Source organism: Myotis yumanensis, unplaced genomic scaffold (genome assembly GCF_028538775.1).
Source record: "Myotis yumanensis isolate MYYU_CA2020_CCGP unplaced genomic scaffold, mMyoYum1.0.hap1 SCAF_15, whole genome shotgun sequence".
In the NCBI taxonomy this organism is placed as follows: domain Eukaryota; kingdom Metazoa; phylum Chordata; class Mammalia; order Chiroptera; family Vespertilionidae; genus Myotis; species Myotis yumanensis.
The window spans coordinates 2,570,959-2,591,527 of NW_027223766.1; the positions used below are offsets into that span (position 1 = coordinate 2,570,959).

A 20,569-nucleotide genomic window follows, 5' to 3' on the forward strand; every position below is an offset into this window, starting at 1 on the left:
CGGAGCTGCACCACCTCCCACTCTGGGAGGCTGAGCTGAGGAATTCTAGGAGCCGTGGACAGAATGACCGGCTGGGGGCCAGCAATAACCAGGAGAGAATGGGAAGTGGGAAAATCAACCATCAGCTCAAGGCAGAGCATGGGATCCAAGGTTTCCATGGCAACACAAAAAAAATCTCTTCTCAGTTGAAGACAGGAAAAGCTGAGGACTGGCCCACTGTGTAATCATAAGGACAGCATAGCCCCAGGTAAGGCTGTGGTCACAACCCCACTGAGTGTTCTGTTGAACCTGAAACTTGGGGTAGTGATTTTTAAACCTCGTACATAAAGTATCCTCCTGGCCATATTACACTGCAGAATGTGGAGAATGTTCTAGGAACAATGGGTGTTGTCCCAGGTCTTGCTCACAGTGGTGCCACTGGGCCATGAGGCCCAACTGGTAGCAATTCCCATGGACCTTCGCTGCACAATTTCCGTGGATAGTTGGCAGAGCCCTCACATGGGTCTCTTGGTCTTGGTGTGAGAGCCAATAGTAAGGAAGATGAGGTAGAAGCCTCTGAAATTGCTCTCTCCCTGCCCTCCTCCACCCCAACCAAGATCATAAATCAAATCAATATCACAGACCTCAGCAAGATGAGGGACCAAGAGATCCCACTCAGCCCACACCCCCGACCCCCACCCTCCCCCCCAAAAAAACAGCCATCTACTTATATAAAAACTCTGGGTGTAACATCACGACCTGAGGCACGACCAACCGGAAGGAAGTCAGTCCTGCAGGGGTTGTCTTGGAAACGGCTGCACCCTTCCCAAGCTGTTTCCCGGGCTGGCAAGTGTTCAGGCAGGAACCCGCCCTCAGAGCATGGACTCACTGCGTCCTGGGTTATATTGGCAACAGCTGCTCCCTCCCCAAGCTGTTTCCTGGAAGGGCTAGGTTTTAGGCAGGAACCGGCCCTCGGAGCGTGGAGGCATATCTTTATAAAGTTTTAACACATGATATTAGAGGTTGTGGTGGTACCATTTTACCCACAGCGTCTACAGGAATTGCTGCAAATTTACTTCTTGGTGGAAGAACCTTTCATTCCCAATATAAATGACCAATTTTGTTAAATTAAACTTCAATTTCTAGACTCGATATAAACAGTGAAGTTGCTAAAACTATTAAAAAGGCCCAACTTCTCATTATTGATGAATGCACCATGGCATCCAGTCATACTATAAACGCCATAGACAGATTACTAAGAGAAATTATGAATTTGAATGTTATATTTGGTGGGAAAGTTCTCCTTCTTGGAGGGGATTTTCAACAATGTCTCAGTATTGTACCACATGTTATGGGATCGGCCATAGTACAAATGAGTTTAAAGTACTGTAATGTTTGGGGATGTTTCAGAAAGTTGTCACTTAAACATGAGATCAGAGGATTCTGCTTATAGTGGATGGTTAGTAAAACTTGGAGATGGCAAACTTGATAGCAGTTTTCATTTAGGAATGGATATTATTGAAATCCCCTGTGAAATGATTTATAATGGATCTATTATTGAAGCTACCTTTGGAAATAGTATATCTATAGATAATATTAAAAATATATCTACACATGCAATTCTTTGTCCAAAAAAAATGAGCACGTTCAAAAATTAAATGAAGACATTTTGGATATACTCGATGGAGATTTTCACACATATTTGAGTGATGATTCCATTGCTTCCACAGATGATGCTGAAAAGAAAAATTTTGCCATCGAATTTCTTAATAGTATTACTCCTTCAGGAATGCTGTGTCATAAGTTAAAATTGAAAGTGGTGCAATCATCATGCTATTGAGAAATCTTAATAGTAAATGGGGTCTTTGTAATGGTACCAGATTTATTATCAAAAGATTATGATCTAACATTATCAAAGCTGAAGTATTAACAAGATCTGCAGAGGGAGAGGTTGTTCTGATTCCAAGAACTGATTTGTACCTATCTGACACTGGCCTCCCATTTAAATTAATTCGACGACAGTTTCCCGTGATGCTAGCATTTGCGATGTCTATTAATAAATAACAAGGACAAACTCTAGACAGAGTAGGCATATTCCTACCTGAACCCGTTTTCGTACATGGTCAGTTATATTTTGCTTTCTCTCGAGTTCAAAGAGCATGTGATGTTAAAGTTAAAGTTCTAAATACTTCAGCACAAGGGAAATTAGTCAAGCACTCTGAAAGTGTGATGTACAGGGAGATATTAGAATAAGTTTAATCACTTTATCAGTCATTGTTTGCATCACTGTTGTTTTTATATCATGTTTTTGTTGGTTTTATATTATGCCTCTGTTGTTATATCCTTTTGTTACTGTTTATTTATTAATAAATTTCTATATTATTTTCATATACATTTTACTAACTTCCTTTCATCTCTCACACTTCTATTATAGAGAAAGGGCAAATATCAATATTAAAATATTTCTGCTAATTAATTCCCTTTTAATGTGCACTAATTTCATGCACCGGGCTACTAGTTTAACAATAATCCACAAACTAAACTAGCTGTAGGAAGGAGCGTGTGAGAGTTCAATTAAGAAGCTGAATATCTCATTGGAGAGCACCAATGAGGCTGCCCACAGAGAAAAGGAAGAAGCACTTCACCGCCAACGCCTTCCCTGACCACGCAGTTCAGTGATGAGAGGACCACTCAGCCCTGGGTTCTCCAGGAGCGTAGAGAAGGACAGGATGACCTTAGGCCTTCACGGTGGGGGACCGGACACCCCAGCCACTGAGGACACAGGACTTGCATCCCTGAGGATGAGGAATGCCAGACTTGGCCAGTGTGGACCCTGCTGCCAGAGACCACAGAGACGTCCTGCACGTCCTGCAGTGTCTCCCTGGAATGGAGCATGTGCCCCCCAGAGCTGGCACCACTGACGCCCCTGAGTCCCGGTGCATGCTCACCCTGGACCCAACACCATTCCTGTGCACGCACCCCTCCCAGAGGGACAGGAAGCTTACTGAAAGAAATAATGCCCCCAACGTCCCATGCCCAGAGAAGGAAATAGACATCAGGATTTGAGAGGCCCAAAGAACCCACATAGATAGAATCTAAAGAGTGCTACCTTAAGATGTATTATAATTAAATTTTCAAAAGTCAAAGACAAAGAGAATTTTGAAAGCAGCAAGAGAAAAGAAATCTGTTACAATAAAGGGAACCCCCCTCAGACTATCAGTGGATTTCTCAGCAGAACCTGGAGAGAGCGGGACAATTTATTAAAGTCCTGAAAGAAAACTGCCAATAAAGAATAATATACCTGGCAAAACGATCCTTTAAACAACGAAAGAGAGACAAGAGGTTTTTCTAAACAAATAAAAACTGAGGGAGTTCATCACCACTAGACCTACCTTAGAAAAACTGCTAAAGGGATTTCTTCAAATTGAAACAAACACATGCTAAATAGCAAAGTGAAAGCATGTGAAAACGTAACTCTCACCTATAAAGGTAAACATATAGTCAAATACAAAATAAAGCAGCATTGTAACGGTGGTATATAAATTTCTTCAAACCCTAATATAAAAGTTAAAAGACAAAATATTAAGAATAACTGTAACCACATAGAAAAGCTAATAGACACCTATTATAAGCGAAATAAACTCTCCAAGTACACAAAGGGGAGGGAGGAAGATGTGGTGGTTTAGCATGTGACTGAAGTTCAGTTGTTAACAACTTAAGTAGACAGATATAAGTATAGGATATTTTATGCAATCCTCAAGGTAACAACAAAGAAAATCCTGTAATATACATGAAAGAAAAAAGCAAAGCAAATAATCAAGTAACAAAGAAAGACAAGAGAGGAAGAAACAAAACAACTTCAAAGCAAACAGAAAACAATCAACAAAATAGCAATAGTAAGTCCTCACTTACCAATAATTACTTTAAATGTAAGTGGATTAAACTCCTCAATTTAAAAAAAAAAAACAGAGTGGCTGAATGGATTTTATTTATTTATTTATTTTTATTCTTTTTAAGAAAATATTATAATAAGTATTACAAAGGGTATTACATATGTGTCCTTCCCCCACCCTGCGCCCTTGACAATGCCCTGGCCTCCCTTACCCCCCAGTGTCTTATGTCCATTAGTTATGCTTATATGCATGCATACAAGTCCTTCGGTTGATCTCTTACTCCCCTCCCTTCTGCCCCCCAACCCTCTCTGGCCTTCCCACTGCAGTTTGACAATCAGTTTGAGGCAGCTCTGCCTCTGTATCTATAATTGTTCAAAAGTTTGTAATGGTCTTTATTATCCATGAATGAGTGAGATCATGTGGTATTTTTCCTTCATTGACTGGCTTATTTCACTTAGCATAATGCTCTCCAGTTCCATCCATGCTGTTGCAAATGGTAAGAGTTCCTTCTTTTTTACAGCAGCATAGTATTCCATTGTGTAGATGTACCACAGTTTTCTAATCCATTCATCTACTGATGGGCACTTAGGCTGTTTCCAGATCTTAGCTATGGTGAATTGTGCTGCTATGAACATATGGGTGCACATATCCTTTCTGATTGGTGTTTCTGGTTTCTTGGGATATATTCCTAGAAGTGGGATCACAGGGTCAAATGGGAGTTCCATTTCCAGCTTTTTGAGGAAACTCCATACTCTCTTCCATAGTGGCTGCACCAGTCTGCATTCCCACCAGCAGTGCACAAGTGTTCCTTTTTCTCCACATCCTCTCCAGCACTTGTCGTTTGTTGATTTGTTGATGATAGCCATTCTGACAGGTGTGAGATGGTACCTCATTGTTGTTTTGATTTGCATCTCTGGGATGATTAGTGACTTTGAGCATGTTTTCATATGTCTCTTGGCTTTCTGAATGTCCTCTTTTGAAAGGTGTCTATTTAGATCCTTTGCCCATTTTTTGGTTGGATTGTTTCTCTTCTTTTTGTTAAGTTGTATGAGTTCCCTATAAATTTTGGAGATTAGACCATTATCAGATATGACGTTGGCAAATATGTTTTCCCACGCAGTGGGTTTTCTTGTTGTTTTGTTGATGGTTTCTTTTGCTGTGCAGAAGCTTTTTATTTTGATGTAGTCCCATTTGTTCATTTTCTCTTTAGTTTCAACTGCCTTAGGAGCTGTATCAGTGAAGAAATTGCTTTGGCATATGTCTGAGATTTTGTTACCTTTGGATTCTTCTAGAATTTTTATGGCTTCCTGTCGTACATTTAAGTCCTTTATTGAATGGATTTTATTTAAAAAGAACCTGTGATATGCTGTCTATAAGGGATTCTGGTTAGATATAAGGACATACATGATAACAGAAATAATAAATGAATTCAGTAAAGTTCCAGTTTTCACAGCAAAAGAAACAATCAACAAATGAAAAGGCAACCCATATAAGGAAGATAACTATATGTCAGATGAGAGGTTAATATCCAAAATATATAAAGAACTCATACAATTCAATAACAAAAAATCCAATTAAAAAGTGGGCAGAAGAGTTAAATGGACATTGTCCACAGAAAATGACTAAATAGACAACAGTTCAATGAGAAGATGCTAAACATCACTACTCATCAGAGAAATGCAAATCAAAACCACAATGAGAACATGTCTCACACCTGTTAGATGGCCATCTTCAACAAGATAAGTAGAGTGTTTTTGAGGATGTGGAGAAAAAGGAACTCTTGTGCACTGCTGATGGGAATGCAAACTGGTACAGCCAATATGGAAAATAGTATGGTGGTTCCTCAAAAAAGTTAAAAAAGGACTACCATATGATCCAACAATTCCACTCCTGAGTGTATATCCAAAGGACATGAAAATAGGCCATCAAAGAGAAAGTCGAACCCCCATTTTTTGCAGCATTATTCACAATAGCCAAAATACAGAAACAACTTAAGCATCTCTCAGTGGATAGATGAAGAAAGTAGATATGGTCTATATAGACAATAGCATATCATCCTATATAATAAAAGGCTAATATGCAAATTGACCGAACGGCAGAATGACTGGTCATTATGACACGCACTGACCACCAGGGGGCAGATGCTCAATGCGGGAGCTGCCTCCTGGCGGTCAGTGTGCTCCCACAGGGGGAGCGCCACTCAGCTAGAAGCACTGTGGCAGTCAGCCATCCCCTGAGAGCTCACGGACTGTGAGAGGGTGCAAGCCGGGCTGAGGGAACCCCTGAGTGCACAAGTTTTGTGCACCAGGTCTCTAGTTCATTTATGAAAAAGAAGAAATTCTTGCCATTTGCAACTACATGCGTGGACCTAAGTGAGATGAGTCAAATGGAGAAAGATATATACTGAATGTGGAATTCAGCTATCACATATGTGGAATTTTGAAACCTGGTTATATGTCATGCCATCATGGCCATCAGAATACATTTAGTCAATACAGAATAAATTTAGCATACAATGGGGCTGGAGCTGAAAAAGGGGAGACGTGTAAGATATAAACTTGCAACTTGTACACAAGTAAGTCCCAGAGATCTAATGCACAGCACATGGGCTACAGCCAGCAATACTATCACAAACTTCCAGTGGCTTAGACACGAAATCTTAATTGTTCTCACCACAAAAATTAAATAGCAATCATGTGACATGAGACAGGGGTTAGCTCACACTACAGTAGTAAGCCTATTACAACTAATAAATGCATCAGTAAACCTGTCGTACATCTTCAACTTCACAGTATTACATGTCAGTTAGATCTCAAAAATTTGTCATTTATAAAAAAAAAACTAAATGTTTATACTACCAAAAGTGATGTACAGAGTCAATGCAATCCTATCAAAATATCAGCAACATTGTTTACAGTAATAGAAGAGAATAATTCTAAAATCATAAGGAAACCTGGAAGACTCTGACTAGCAAAAGCAATCTTGAGAGAAGAACAAAGCTGGAGACATTACACTTCCTGATTTCCAGCTACAGTCACGGCCGCTTAGTGATGGAGATGTGTGAGTCCTTACGGTTTCGTCGTTGCGAGAGGATCACAGAGTGCACTCACACAAACCTGGGGGGGTAGCCACCACACACCCCGGCTACCCAGGGCCTTGTGTGGTTCCATGGAGTGAAATAGTTTCGCTGTCATTGGTTCCTTCGGCTCTTTTCTAGCCTAAGTCTAACACTGGCTTTCTTAGCCACCATTCCAGGCTAAGTGGGCCAGACCTCATCGGAGTACCCAGAGGCCCAGGAAGGTCCTGGGGGTGCATGCTCCGACAGCTGGCAGTCTTGAAACATTACCTATAAGATGGATTTTCTTCAAGGCTTGTGGGTTGAGACAGACCTTGGCATCACTCTTGAGATAAACAAGCTAAGCACACATTTCTAACTTGATTTAAAAGGCCTCCCATGATCGTCGACTCCCCCCTCCCCAAGTCACCTTTCCCTCGTCTCCCATGACCCTGCTTCCTCCTTCACTGTGGCAACCACACTGGTCTTGTCTCCATCATCAGTTGCACCATGAACCCCTCCAGTGGGCGGATGTTGTTGCAGGCTTCTCTCATTAATTTTTTTAACAAATTTCAAGTTTAATATAATTAATTTCATTTTTATTTTTAAAAGACATTATTATCTTAAACATTCAGAGTTCCCTGAAGCCATGTGGATTGTTCTGGAAGGGTACACTGTGCAACAGGGAGGCCATGCTGCTGACCGAAGCAGCACAGCCGTCTTACCAGGGTGCCCCGAGCCGCCGGGTGCTGCAGGTCCTCGCTGTACGCGAAGCTGTGGAAACTCTGCGGGATGCTCGTGGCCGAGAAGCCCTCCTCTTCGATGAGGTTCTTGTACACCTGTGTCTGCGCTCGAGCCAGGCCTTTCAGTATCACATAAAATCCATCATTTCCGACCACTGAAACAAAACCAACCACAAGCGTTAGTGTGCCGACTACTTCCCAGGCTCTGCGATGGGCGCGAGGACCCCACCACCCTGGCGTTCGCTCTCAGCAGACTCCCTTACAGGGCCACAGTGACTTTAAGGGGGCCCCAGGCGTAGGCAATGCTCCACTCACATCACCAGGGCAGTTGTCACATGGCCAGCCCCGAGGGGCTCATGGCCATAGGGAGTAAGACGTTATGATCAAAGTAAAAGCAGCCAAGCCCATGGAATGTTTAAGCATGTTTACCTTCCCCTCATCAGGCCGTTCTGCCTATTGGTATTAGTAGCAATGTCTTCCGACTACTAATTCTCATTTCTCTTTGGAAGGGAGCATGCCAGGGCAGAGGGGTTTGCCCCATGTTTCTCCTGCTCCGCCTGGGGACGCTCCACAGCGGGCCACGGGGCCCCTGAAGGTCAGGGACCTGACATCGCTGCGCAGGAGTGGAGGCCACGCTCAGGGCGCTGACTGCTTCGCTGACTTCGCTTACTAGCTGGCTGTGAATAGAAACTTCACTTCATTTATTTGACAATGCTGCCTCTCTTCATGCCCTAAGACATACCAGCCGCCTGCCTTCTCTCTGGGTTCTAAATCCTGCCTCAGCCCCAGAAGAGAACAGAGGAGCAGCTGGCCTGGGGGGCACAGGATGGGGGAGAGCGTGGGGGTAGCCCAGGGACAGTGAGGCTTGGGTGGCACCATTTGTCAAAACTCATCAAGCACCAGATTCCTGGCTTAAACATGCACACCCTGCATGTCACTATCAGCTTAAATACAGGACGGGACACACTGGCTCTGGGCCAGCACTCAGTGTTCCGGGACCTGCCCGCACAGCTGTTCAGTTACATGGAGCGTGAAAGGATGCACGCGTAGTGGGAGATGTGGGGACGGTGCCACTAGAGACCGCAGCAACTCGCTTTACCTCTTCTGTGTCCTGAGCCAGACGCTCCTCCAAGCCCACTGCCTACATGAGCCCTGTGTACCCCCATGGAACACTGCCTTTATAATTATTGAACCACACAAGGTCCTGTGGCAGGTTCCACCACTGTGCACACTTCAAGGCTGGAATCTAGACCCCTGCGCTGGCTGAGGGCCAGAGGACTTACACACACTGCAGTGGCTCCTACTGTGCTGGCCTGTGTGGGCCTCAAGCACCAGCGCCCTCCCTCCCCCTCCTGGGTCCTCCCTTCCTCCTCTTCTTCTTCCTCCTCCTCCTCTTCCTCCTCCTCCCCCCCTCCTCCTCCTCCTTCTCCTCTTCTCCTTCCTCCTCTTCCTCCCGCTCCTCCTCCCCCTTCTCCTCTTCTCCTTCCTCCTCTTCCTCCCTTCCCCCCTTATCCTCTCTCTCCCCCTCTTCACCCTTCTCTCCCCTCCACCCCTCTGCTTCTCCTTCGTCCCACCTTTCTCTTTCTCTCATATATATTTCGTAGGAATGTGGTTTCAATTATGGTAAAGTGAGACCCTATGTGTGACCTAGTCAGACATCATGTTTCATCTTAAGTGGAAAGAAAGCACATTTCAAAGAAATATAAATTGATTTAAAATGTTAAAAAATAAAAAGTCAATGTATGTACCCATGAAAACATGTTTATGGGACTAATGTCATGTAACAACACAAGTCTGGAGCAGGGTTTGGTGGTTAGTTTGTAAGAAAATGGGCGTAACTTGAATGCAGGTCACTGCCAAGCACGCTGTTCATCTCTGAGCAAAACAGCAGCTCTGGGCCAGGCTTGCCACCAGGCCTTCCTTATTTTCTCCAGAAGGCCCATGGCCTTAGGTCTCAATAAGTGGGCTGAAAGGCCATCCCTGAAAAATGGCTCATTGAGAAATAACCCCCTATAGATTTCCAAGGGCAGAAACATGGCTGCCCTGGCTTCCAAATAGGCTGGACCCGCCCTGACGAGCAGGCGCAGCACTGATCATTGACCATCAGCGCCGGGTGAGGTGCTGGGACTCATTCTCTCAGGAATCCCAAGTGTCACTTAGCATCAGTCCATTTTTCAGATGAAGAAATTAAGGCTCAAAATCATTAGGTAACATCAAAAGTGACAAAATATATTAATTTCTGCAGGTTTTCAAGTATAGGGTGTCCCCCAAAGTATACACACACTTTGAATAATGATAAAGGCAGTGTTCATTAAAATACACTTCATTTTCAAAATTGAGCTATCAGCTGTTAAAGTGTGTATACATTTTTGGGCACACTGTATATTCACACACACACACACACACACACACACACACAAAACCCACATACATATCTAGGAATGAGCATGCAGTGTATTACATGCATAACTATGCAGCATATGCATATATATTTATGTCTGAAATAAAATGCATAATATATGTGTATGTACATATATACATAAAAATAGTTTTATAGATTTTATAAAGGATCTCAATGAAGATTAAAAGAATTCTTACTATTTTGTTACAAAGTTCAGTTCAGAAATTGACCCTCAATTATTTCCTAAAAATTAAAGTTATTAGTTTATTTATTAATCTATCAATATCAGTTTGGTAGAGATATGAAAACAAAAGAATCTAAGAGAATTTTCAGAAGTATATGCAGAGTGGGATGAACTTCTTCATGCAAATACTTGAGGAGAAAAAAGAAAGTCCTCATTCAAACAAAAATATAACATAAATTGAGTTAAAAATGAAAAATCAAGAGGAAAGTGAAATAGAGCCACCAGCAGAAAATTCTCAGATAGAATTACTCATGTAACATCTGAAATCAGCCCTCAAATATATGGACAAATGATACAAACCCCATAAAAATGTGTACAGAAAGAAGTGCAGTAGAATTAAGCTCTCAAATAACAACTGAAATGTTACATACAAATCACAAAGTGATATTACATTTATGAACTGTGACTATATATCTATATTAATAACGCAAGATAAAATAAGCTTTTGAAATCTAAGTAATATGAAGAAACATTAGGTATAGACACCTTAGTCAAATTTTCAAAGTACACAAAATACTTCATGTAACTTTTAGAAAAGAGAATACTCCAAGCATTTAAGAAAAATTCTATGTATATAAAAGGCTAATATGTAAATTGTCCCCTCAGGAGTTCCACCAGGAGAACAGTTCAATTACTTGATATGACGTGCGCTGGCCACCAGGGGCAGTGTGGAACATGGTGGGTGACCAGTGGTGGTGGTGGGGTGCTGAGGGAGTGAGGGAAGGAGGAGGCGGGGAGCCCGGGGACCTGATCTGCCCTGATCCCTGGCCAGGCCTAGGAACCCTACTGTGCATCAGGCCTCTAGTCTGACCATAAGAATTACAACAATAGAGATAAAAATGGCATTAAATCTTCATCCCCAGGCTTTATAAAAGTAAAGAATCGATAAAATCATGTTGATTACCAGTACGTTTCTTTAAATTACTTATCTAGTCAACCTCTATGACATAAAAAGACAAAAGAAATCTTTCCATAGGACTTGAAGGAATTTACTAGTGGAGGGCCTTATATTTTAAAATATCAGTTTACCACATTTGTACCAGGTGAACAGAAACATTCAAAAAGAAATAAGAATACTAATAATGGAAGGTTTAATGAATCGCTTTGACTGTGACTTTCAAAAGGTGAGAGGCCAAACATAAAGTTAGATTAAAGCAAACATGTGTGCGAATTCCCTGCTAAGGGTCTACACAGCACCCTCAGCTGAAATCGACCATCCTAAACGGTTTCTAATGTTTCCAGGGGCTACAGTTGAAGCAGGTCGTGTGGTCATGTGGTTGGTTCTACGTGTGTGTGTGTGTGCGTGTGTGTATAACTGAGCATCAGTGCCTCTCCCTTCGTGAAGCCTCTCCTACCCTCCGCCCTGCTAGCCATCCTGACCACCTCCCATCCCAGGTGTCCTCGCAGGACTTCTGTTTGGGGCTCTCTCTGCCTTTTCGGTTTCCGCCGGTGACCACAACCTCCTGGGGCAGGAAGGGCCTCTGACCTCTGACGCGCCCTCAGTACCTCCAGCGCATGGCATGCCACCTGAATGCTGTAGGCCCCTAGGGAATACTTGAAGGAATGAAAGCTTAATTAATGATCCTGTTGTATGTATCTCCAAAGAATCTCATAAAACATTTGGGGGGAAAACTCGTTTGTTTTTCTTAGAATTCTGTCCTCTGAGAAATGAAATAAAGCTCCTTGATGGCCTATTTTCTACTTAGGTGGGAGCTTAGGAAAATACCAGAAAGTTATATGAATTTTAAGCCCATGGTTTAATTCATGGAATCCCCATATAAAGGCCTAAATGGTCCCAGAAGTAACATAACAAAAGCAACGCGTGAGTGGCCTTTGCATAGCTTTTGTGGAATTAAAATATCTTTGGAGGTGGAGTTTGTTCTTAAGGGCAATTGTTCTTCTCCAGGTACTAGGAATAATTATTTTAAGACACAAGTCTAATAACCTATTTAGAATATTTTTATGTGTGGAAGATAAGGTATAAGTAAAACTGGATATTTGTTTTGATATTTTTTTAAAAACACAAATAAATAAATATTATCTAGCTCAGAGATAAGCGGAAGAAATGAGATGAAATTCATTTCACCTTATTTTGGGCTTGGACCTTCCATTGGAATAGCCTCTCGGTATTGATGCCTTCTGTCAAATATTTCTAGAGATTTCATAAAGGTAGAAATTATAACTATAAATTATTGGTGATTGTTTTTAATAACTTTAAAACCTGTTACTTTATCATCTTTTTACTCAGTCCTTCTCACTAAGAAAATTTCTTATTTCAAAATTGTTTGTTCACATGGGTACTAAGGTAGAGGCCTCTGATTTTTTCAGTAAATAATATAATTCATTCATTCAGACTCTATCTTGTTATCTGAAAGTTACAGTAAGTGAGCTTACAAAAATACATACAGCATTGCTTTAAAAGTTAGTGATGAAATAGAATGAAGGAAAAATGGGTGAGAAAAAAGATAAAAACAAGAACAAATTAAAAAACAAATTGTGTGAAATCCTATATATTTGCCAGGAGATAGTATTGAGTGAGCAGACAGTTTTTGCTCCATTTGCCTTACTTTTAAAAAATGTTAATGTCACAAAGTTTTTAAAGGCTTATAACAATGTCCCTAAACTATTTCACATGCCATACAAAATGAGAAATCTGATTGGTTATGTGATTTAGCAACTATAAGAGAATTTTAAATATGACTTGCCTAGAAGTCTCAAAATCACTGAATATATTTCTCCCAGAGGTTTTCAAAAAAGAGAATAATGTCATGTAAGCACAACTAAACTTTTCCCAAAGCACATTATTAGAATACAGGGTCCTGACAGACTATTTCTAAGGACTTAACAATCATTTCTCTGCGAGAGGGTCAGAAGCAGACCCCTGGGGGCAGTGGTGTGGCGGAGGGACCACAGGTTTGACTCCTTCCGTGGCAAGAGCACATTATTTGAATCACGGTTCCCATACACAGAGTGATGCCTGCTACATTTTTTATGAGATTTACTTACTGTGTTTACAATATGTTAAGTGAAATTTAAACCACAACAGACAATAAAGTCTGAGCAGGTTAAGAAAATGTTAAAAATTTAGTAATATAAAAAAGATTCTAAGCACGAAAAATAAACATAAAAGTGCCCAGCCAATGTGGCTCAGTGGTTGAGCATCAACCCATGCACTAAGAGGTCATCAGTTTGATTCCAGGTCAGGGCACATGCCTAGGTCGTGGGCTCGATCCCCAGTAAGGGGTGTGCAGGAGGCAGTAAGTCAATGTTTCTCTCTCAAATTCATGTTTCTATCTTTCTTTCCCTTCTCCCGTCATATCTCTCTCTCTCTCTCTAAAAATCAATAAAGACATATTTTAAAAAAATAAATATGAGTATATTAAAATGAGGAGCCATGGTGTTTTGAGGTATAACATCAAAAGTTAGGAACAAAATGAAACAATGAAATTTAATGGGCTTCAAATAAAGAAAACAGAGTAAAGATGATATAGTGAACGAAAGAAAAAAACCCTTCAATAAGTTCATAGAAATATTTCAATGTTAATATAAAAGTAGATAGTCATAAAATTTTGATCAAGAATATAATTCCAGGTGAGCCACTACCCTGGATTCTCAAGCAAAATAATTATTTTAGCTTCCCTGAGCTTTAGGTTGCCAATCAAAAAAATACCCCCTGCCCAGAGCATAAAACAATAGTGCAATGGGCACTCTTGAGATCCCTTTACGTAAACTGTATACCTATTAGCATACAGAAAGGGGGTACTATTTGGGACATGTATTATGCATAGTATTTTTAGGACAGTGATAGAGTAATCGTGTTTCCGTACCACATTCACTTAAACTGGAGACATGTGTGCTATTCAGAACTTCAATCACAGTTCCTATGGCCTTGCGTGAGAAGACTAGTGACAGGCTGAGTGCGTGCTGGGAAGATTAGGGAGCTGCCTTAACAGTGAAACCCAAGGACCTGTGCCAGGGCAGACAGAAGGTGCCAACAGCTGTTGGAACTGCAGGAGAGAAACCACAGCCTGGGTGGCAGGCTGAGCGTCAGCACCTGGTGAGAGGCTGCGGGACACTGTCCATTGCAGCAGGGGAGGAAGCGCATCCCAGAGGGCCTTGTTTGTTACGTTGGATGAACAAAAAGGTTTACAAAAGTCGGTAAGTGAAATAACTGAGTTGTCAGAATCTGTGTCTTAAAAACTCAAGAGAAGGGCTTCCACACAGACAGTAAACACAGAGACTGGGATTTTTAAGCAGCATTTGAAAGTATGAGATGTGAGCTGGGATGCCTTATTTCACATAAATGATCAAAGTGACATCTGTCCAGGAAAGAAAGTTCATATTTTAACAGTTAATCACCTGAGTCAGCAAGATGCCATCAGAATATTTGCTTCTACTTGTAAGTTTAAAACCTTTGTGAAAAAAATAAGCGTGTAGTTACAAACACTGACTCTTGGATATACACTCACTATGGCAGGGATTCTCAACCTGTGGGTCGCGACCCCAAAGGGGTCGAACGACCCTTTCACAGGGGTAGCCTAAGACCATCAGAAAACACATATATAATTACATATTGTTTTGTGATGATTCACTATGCTTTAATTATGTTCAATTTGTAACAATGAAATTGGGGGTCACCACAGCATGAGGAACTGTATTAAAGGGTCGCGGCATTAGGAAGGTTGAGAACCACTGCACTATGGACAATTCAACACAAAGATATGGGGAAGAGAGAGGTCATTGTCCCAGTCACTGCCCTTCAACTCCTCTCTCCCCCACCAGGGTAACAACTTTCAAAACAGGTATTTTGGGATTGTCCTTCAGGATGTATCCCTGTGGACTTTGCCAGGTGTTTTTATAGATATATAATAATAAAAGCATAATATGCTAATTAGCCGGGGGAAGGAAGGTCTACTCTTGCATGAATTTCGTACATCAGGCCTCTAGTTTATATATAACTTCAGGTATTTATGAAAATACATGTGTTCATATTACCTATTAATGCTACAATTGTTCTGTTTGCTGTTGTTGAGTTTTTGGCCTCCGTGTCAATATATGCAGATCTGCCTCATTCTCTTCAACCACAGCTAGCATTGCAAGGCCACTTACCACCCTGTTGCTGGCCACTCTCTAGCCAAGGCCATTCAGGCTGATTCCACATTTTTCACCATAAGGAATATAATTTCAGGGATATATGACAACACAAATACATTTTTAAGTCCTACCCTCAAACTGACAGCAAAGTAATGTTGAGCATTTGTTCTTTTTTTTTAAATTTTATTACTAAAAGTATTACAAAGGGTATTACATATGTGTCCTTCCCCCCACCCCTCGCCCGCCCTTGACAATCCCCTGGCCTCCCTTACCCCCCAGTGTCTTATGTCCATTGGTTATGCTTATATGAATGCATACAAGTCCTTCGGTTGATCTCTTACCCCCCTCCCTCTTGCCCCCCAACCCTCCCTGGCCTTCCCGCTGCAGTTTGACAATCAGTTTGAGGCAGCTCTGCCTCTGTATCTATTATTGTTCAAAAGTTTGTAATGGTCTTTATTATCCATGAATGAGTGAGATCATGTGGTATTTTTCCTTCATTGACTGGCTTATTTCACTTAGCATAATGCTCTCCAGTTCCATCCATGTTGTTGCAAATGGTAAGAGTTCCTTCTTTTTTACAGCAGCATAGTATTCCATTGTGTAGATGTACCACAGTTTTCTAATCCATTCATCTACTGATGGGCACTTAGGCTGTTTCCAGATCTTAGCTATGGTGAATTGTGCTGCTATGAACATATGGGTGCACATATCCTTTCTGATTGGTGTTTCTGGTTTCTTGGGATATATTCCTAGAAGTGGGATCACAGGGTCAAATGGGAGTTCCATTTCCAGCTTTTTGAGGAAACTCCATACTCTCTTCCATAGTGGCTGCACCAGTCTGCATTCCCACCAGCAGTGCACAAGTGTTCCTTTTTCTCCACATCCTCTCCAGCACTTGTCGTTTGTTGATTTGTTGATGATAGCCATTCTGACAGGTGTGAGATGGTACCTCATTGTTGTATTGATTTGCATCTCTCGGATGATTAGTGACTTTGAGCATGTTTTCATATGTCTCTTGGCTTTCTGAATGTTCTCTTTTGAAAGGTGTCTATTTAGATCCTTTGCCCATTTTTTGATTGGATTGTTTATCTTCTTTTTGTTAAGTTGTATGAGTTCCCTATAAATTTTGGAGATTAGACCATTATCAGATATGACGTTGGCAAATATGTTTTCCCACGCAGTGGGTTTTCTTGTTGTTTTGTTGATGGTTTCTTTTGCTGTGCAGAAGCTTTTTATTTTGATGTAGTCCCATTTGTTCATTTTCTCTTTAGTTTCAACTGCCCTAGGAGCTGTATCAGTGAAGAAATTGCTTCAGCATATGTCTGAGATTTTGTTGCCTTTGAATTCTTCTAGAATTTTTATGGTTTCCTGTCGTATATTTAAGTCCTTTATCCATTTTGAGTTTATTCTTGTGTATGGTGTACGTTGGTGGTCTAGTTTCATTTTCTTGCATATATCTGGCCAATTTTCCCAACTCTATTTATTGAAGAGACTATCTTGGCTCCATTGTATGTTCTTGCCTCCTTTGTCAAATATTAATTGAGCATATTGGTTCAGGCTAATTTCTGGAATCTCTATTCTATTCCACTGATCTATATGTCTATTCTTGTGCCAGTACCAGGCAGTTTTGAGAACAGTGGCTTTGTAATACAGCTTGATATCTGGCATCGAGATCCCACCTACTTTGTTCTTTCTCAGGATCGCTGCAGCTATTTGGGGTTTTTTTTTATTCCAGATGAATTTTTGGAGAGTTCGGTCTAGATCTTTGAAGTAGGCCACTGGTATTTTAATGGGAAGTGCGTTGAATTTATAGATTGCTTTGGGTAGTATGGACATTTTAATGATGTTGATTCTACCAATCCAAGAACATGGTATGTTCTTCCATCTCTTTATGTCTTCCTCTATCTCTTTTTTCAACGTCCTGTAGTTTTCTGAGTAGAGGTCTTTTACCTCTTTAGTTAAGTTTATTCCTAGGTAGCTTAATTTTTTTTGGTGCGATGGTAAATGGGATTGTTTTTATAATCTCTCTTTCTGAAAGTTCACTATTGGTGTATAGAAATGCCTCAGATTTCTTGGGGTTAATTTTGTATCCTGCTACATTGCCAAATTCATGTATTAAGTCTAGTAGTTTTTTGATGGAGTCTAGGGTTTTGTATGTATAATATCATGTCGTCTGCAAATAAGGACAGTTTTACTTCCTCTTTTCCAATTTGGATGCCTTTTATTTCTTCTTCTTGTCTAATTGCAATGGCTAATACTTCCAGGACTATGTTGAACAGGAGTGGTGAGAGTGGACATCCCTGTCTTGTTCCTGTTCTTAAGGGAAATGGTGTTAGTTTTTGTCCATTGAGTATGATGTTGGCTGTGGGCCTGTCATATATGGCTTTTATTATGTTGAGGTATAATCCTTCTATTCCCACCTTGCTGAGAGTTTTTATCAAAAATGGGTGTTGGATTTTGTCAAATGCTTTTTCTGCATCAATTGATATGACCACGTGGTTTTTTTCTTTCAATTTCTTTATGTGATGTATTACGTTTATTGATTTACGGATGTTGTACTATATATGCATCCCTGGGATAAATCCTACTTGGTCATGGTGTATGATCCTTCTGATGTACTGCTGGATCCGATTTGCTAAGATTTTGTTGAGGATTTTGGCATCTCTGTTCATGAGGGATATTGGCCTGTAATTCTCTTTCATTGTGTTGTCTTTACCTGGTTTTGGTATTAGGGTGATGCTGGCTTCATAGAATGAGCTTGGAAGTGTTCCTTCCTCTTGAATTTTTTGTAGTAGTCTGAGGAGGATAGGTTTTAGTTCTTCCTTGAAAGTTTGGCAAAACTCCCCTGAGAAGCCGTCTGGTCCTGGGCTTTTGTTTGCTGGAAGCTTTTTGATGACTGCTTCAATTTCTTCCATAGTTATTGGCCTATTGAGATTTTTAGATTCTTCCTGATTGAGTTTTGGAATGTTGTATTTTTCTAGGAATTTGTCCATTTCCTCCAGGTTGTCTAGTTTGTTGGAGTAGAGTTGTTCGTAGTATTGTTTAACAATCATTTGTATTTCCGTGGGGTCTGTTGTTATTTCGCCTCTATCGTTTCTGATTTGGTTTATTTGGGTCCTCTCTCTTTGCTCCTTGGTGAGCCTGGCTAGAGGTTTGTCAATCTTGTTTATCCTTTCAAAGAACCAGCTCTTGGTTTCATTGATTTTCTGTATTGTTTTTTTGGTCTCTATGTCATTTATTTCTGCTCACTCTGGGGTTTTCTTGTTGCTCTCTTTCTAATTCTTTGAGTTGTAGAGTTAGATGATTTACTACCATTTTTTCTTGTTTTTTGAGATAGGCCTGTAGAGCTATAAACTTCCCTCTCAGGACTGCTTTCATTGTGTACTAGAGGTTTTGGATTGTTGTGTTTTCATTGTCATTAGTGTCCAGGATGTTTTTAATTTCTTCTTTGATCTCATTGGTAACCCAATCAATATTTAATAACATGCTATTCAGCTTCCAAGTGTTTGAGTATTTTGGGTTGTTTTTATTGTAGTTTATTTCTAACATTATGCCTTCATGGTCTGAGAAGATGCTTTTTATGATTTCAATCTTCTTGAATTTGTGGAGACTTTGCTTGTGACCCAATGTGTGGTCTATTTTTGAATATGTCCCATGAGCACCTGAGAGGAATGTATATTCCATGGCTTTGGGTGAAGTGTTCTGAAGATGTCAATTAAGTCCATCTGATCTAGTGAGTCATTTAGGATTGCTGTTTATTTTCTGATTGTTTGTCTAGGGGACTTATCCAGTGATGTCAGTGGTGTATTAAAGTCCCCTACTATGATTGTATTGTTGTCGATCTCTCCTTTGATGTCTTCCAGGAGTTTTTTTTATTAATTTGGGTGCTCCTGCATTGGGTGCATATATGTTTACCAGGGTTATATCTTCTTGTTGTATTGATCCCTTTAGTATTATGAAGTGGTCTTCCTTATCTCTTGTTATGGCCTTCACTTTGAGATGTATTTTGTCCGAAATAAGTATTGCTACCCCAGCTTTCTTTTCCTTTCCATTTGCCTGAAAGATATTTTTCCATCCCTTCACTTTCAGTCTGTGTGAGTCCCTTCTAATGAGGTGGGTCTCTTGTAGACAGCAGATGTATGGGTCATGTTTTTTTATCCATTCAGCTACTTGATGTCTTTTGGTTGGAGCATTTAGTCCGTTTACATTTAAAGTTATTATTGAAAGGTACTTGTTTGTAGCCATTCCTTTTTTCGTGTGTGGCTATTTTCTTTCTGAGCTTTTTATTTCTTCTTTTTACACCAGTCCCTTTAGCATTTCTTGCATTACTGGCATGGTGGTGATAAACTCCCTTAGCCTTTTTTTGTCTGTGAAGCTTATTTCCCCTTCAATTTTGAATGATAGCCTTGCTGGACAGAGTATTCTTGGATTCAGTCCTTTGCTTTGCATCACTTTGTAAATTTCCGTCCATTCTTTTCTGGCCTGATGTGTTTCTGTTGAGAAACCATTTGATAATCTAATGGGAGATCCCTTGTATGTAACCTTCCGTCTCTCTCTTGCAGCCTGTAAGATTCTCTCTTTATCCTGAACATTTGCCATGGTAATTATGATGTGTCTTGGTGTGGGTCTTTTCGGGTTCACCTTGTTTGGGACTCTCTGGGCTTGTGTGACTTTTTTCTTCCCCACCTCAGGGAAGTTTTCTGACATTATTTCTTCGAATAGGTTTTCTAATCCATGTTCATCTTTCTGTTGTTCTGGCACCCCTATTATTCGTATGTTGTTTCGTTTCATGTTGTCCCAAAGCTCCCTTAGGCTCTCCTCCTGTCTTTTAATTTTTTTCTCCATTTGCAGTACAGTTTGAGTGTGTTTTGCTTCCTTGTCTTCTAATTCACTAATTCGGTCCTCCGCTTCTCCTAGTCTTCTGTTGATACTTTCAATGGTGTTTTTTATTGCAGCTATATCGCTCTTCATTTCTTCTTTGGTCTTACTTAAGTTGTTGATTTTTTCATCTGTTTCTTCTAGCTTCTTGCATATGGTATTGATTTTTTCCTCTATCCCGTGTATGCACTCTAGGACCCTTATTCTGAATTCTTTTTCCGTCGTGTTGCATGCCTCTGTCTCACTTAGCTGCTTTTCTGGTGAGTCCTCCTTTTCTTTCCT

The 20,569-nt window shown here is 40.6% G+C and overlaps 1 protein-coding gene across 1 annotated transcript in view; it reads right to left on the bottom strand.

Annotated features, from left to right (window-relative positions):
• The window catches only part of CNBD1 (cyclic nucleotide binding domain containing 1), a 199,747-nt gene that overhangs the window by 94,781 nt on the left and 84,397 nt on the right, over nucleotides 1-20,569 (bottom strand). Inside the window, exon 6 of the mRNA XM_070392654.1 lies at nucleotides 7,653-7,825. Within this exon, the coding sequence (XP_070248755.1) occupies nucleotides 7,653-7,825 (173 nt within the window). The remainder of the gene's footprint in view (nucleotides 1-7,652; nucleotides 7,826-20,569) is intronic.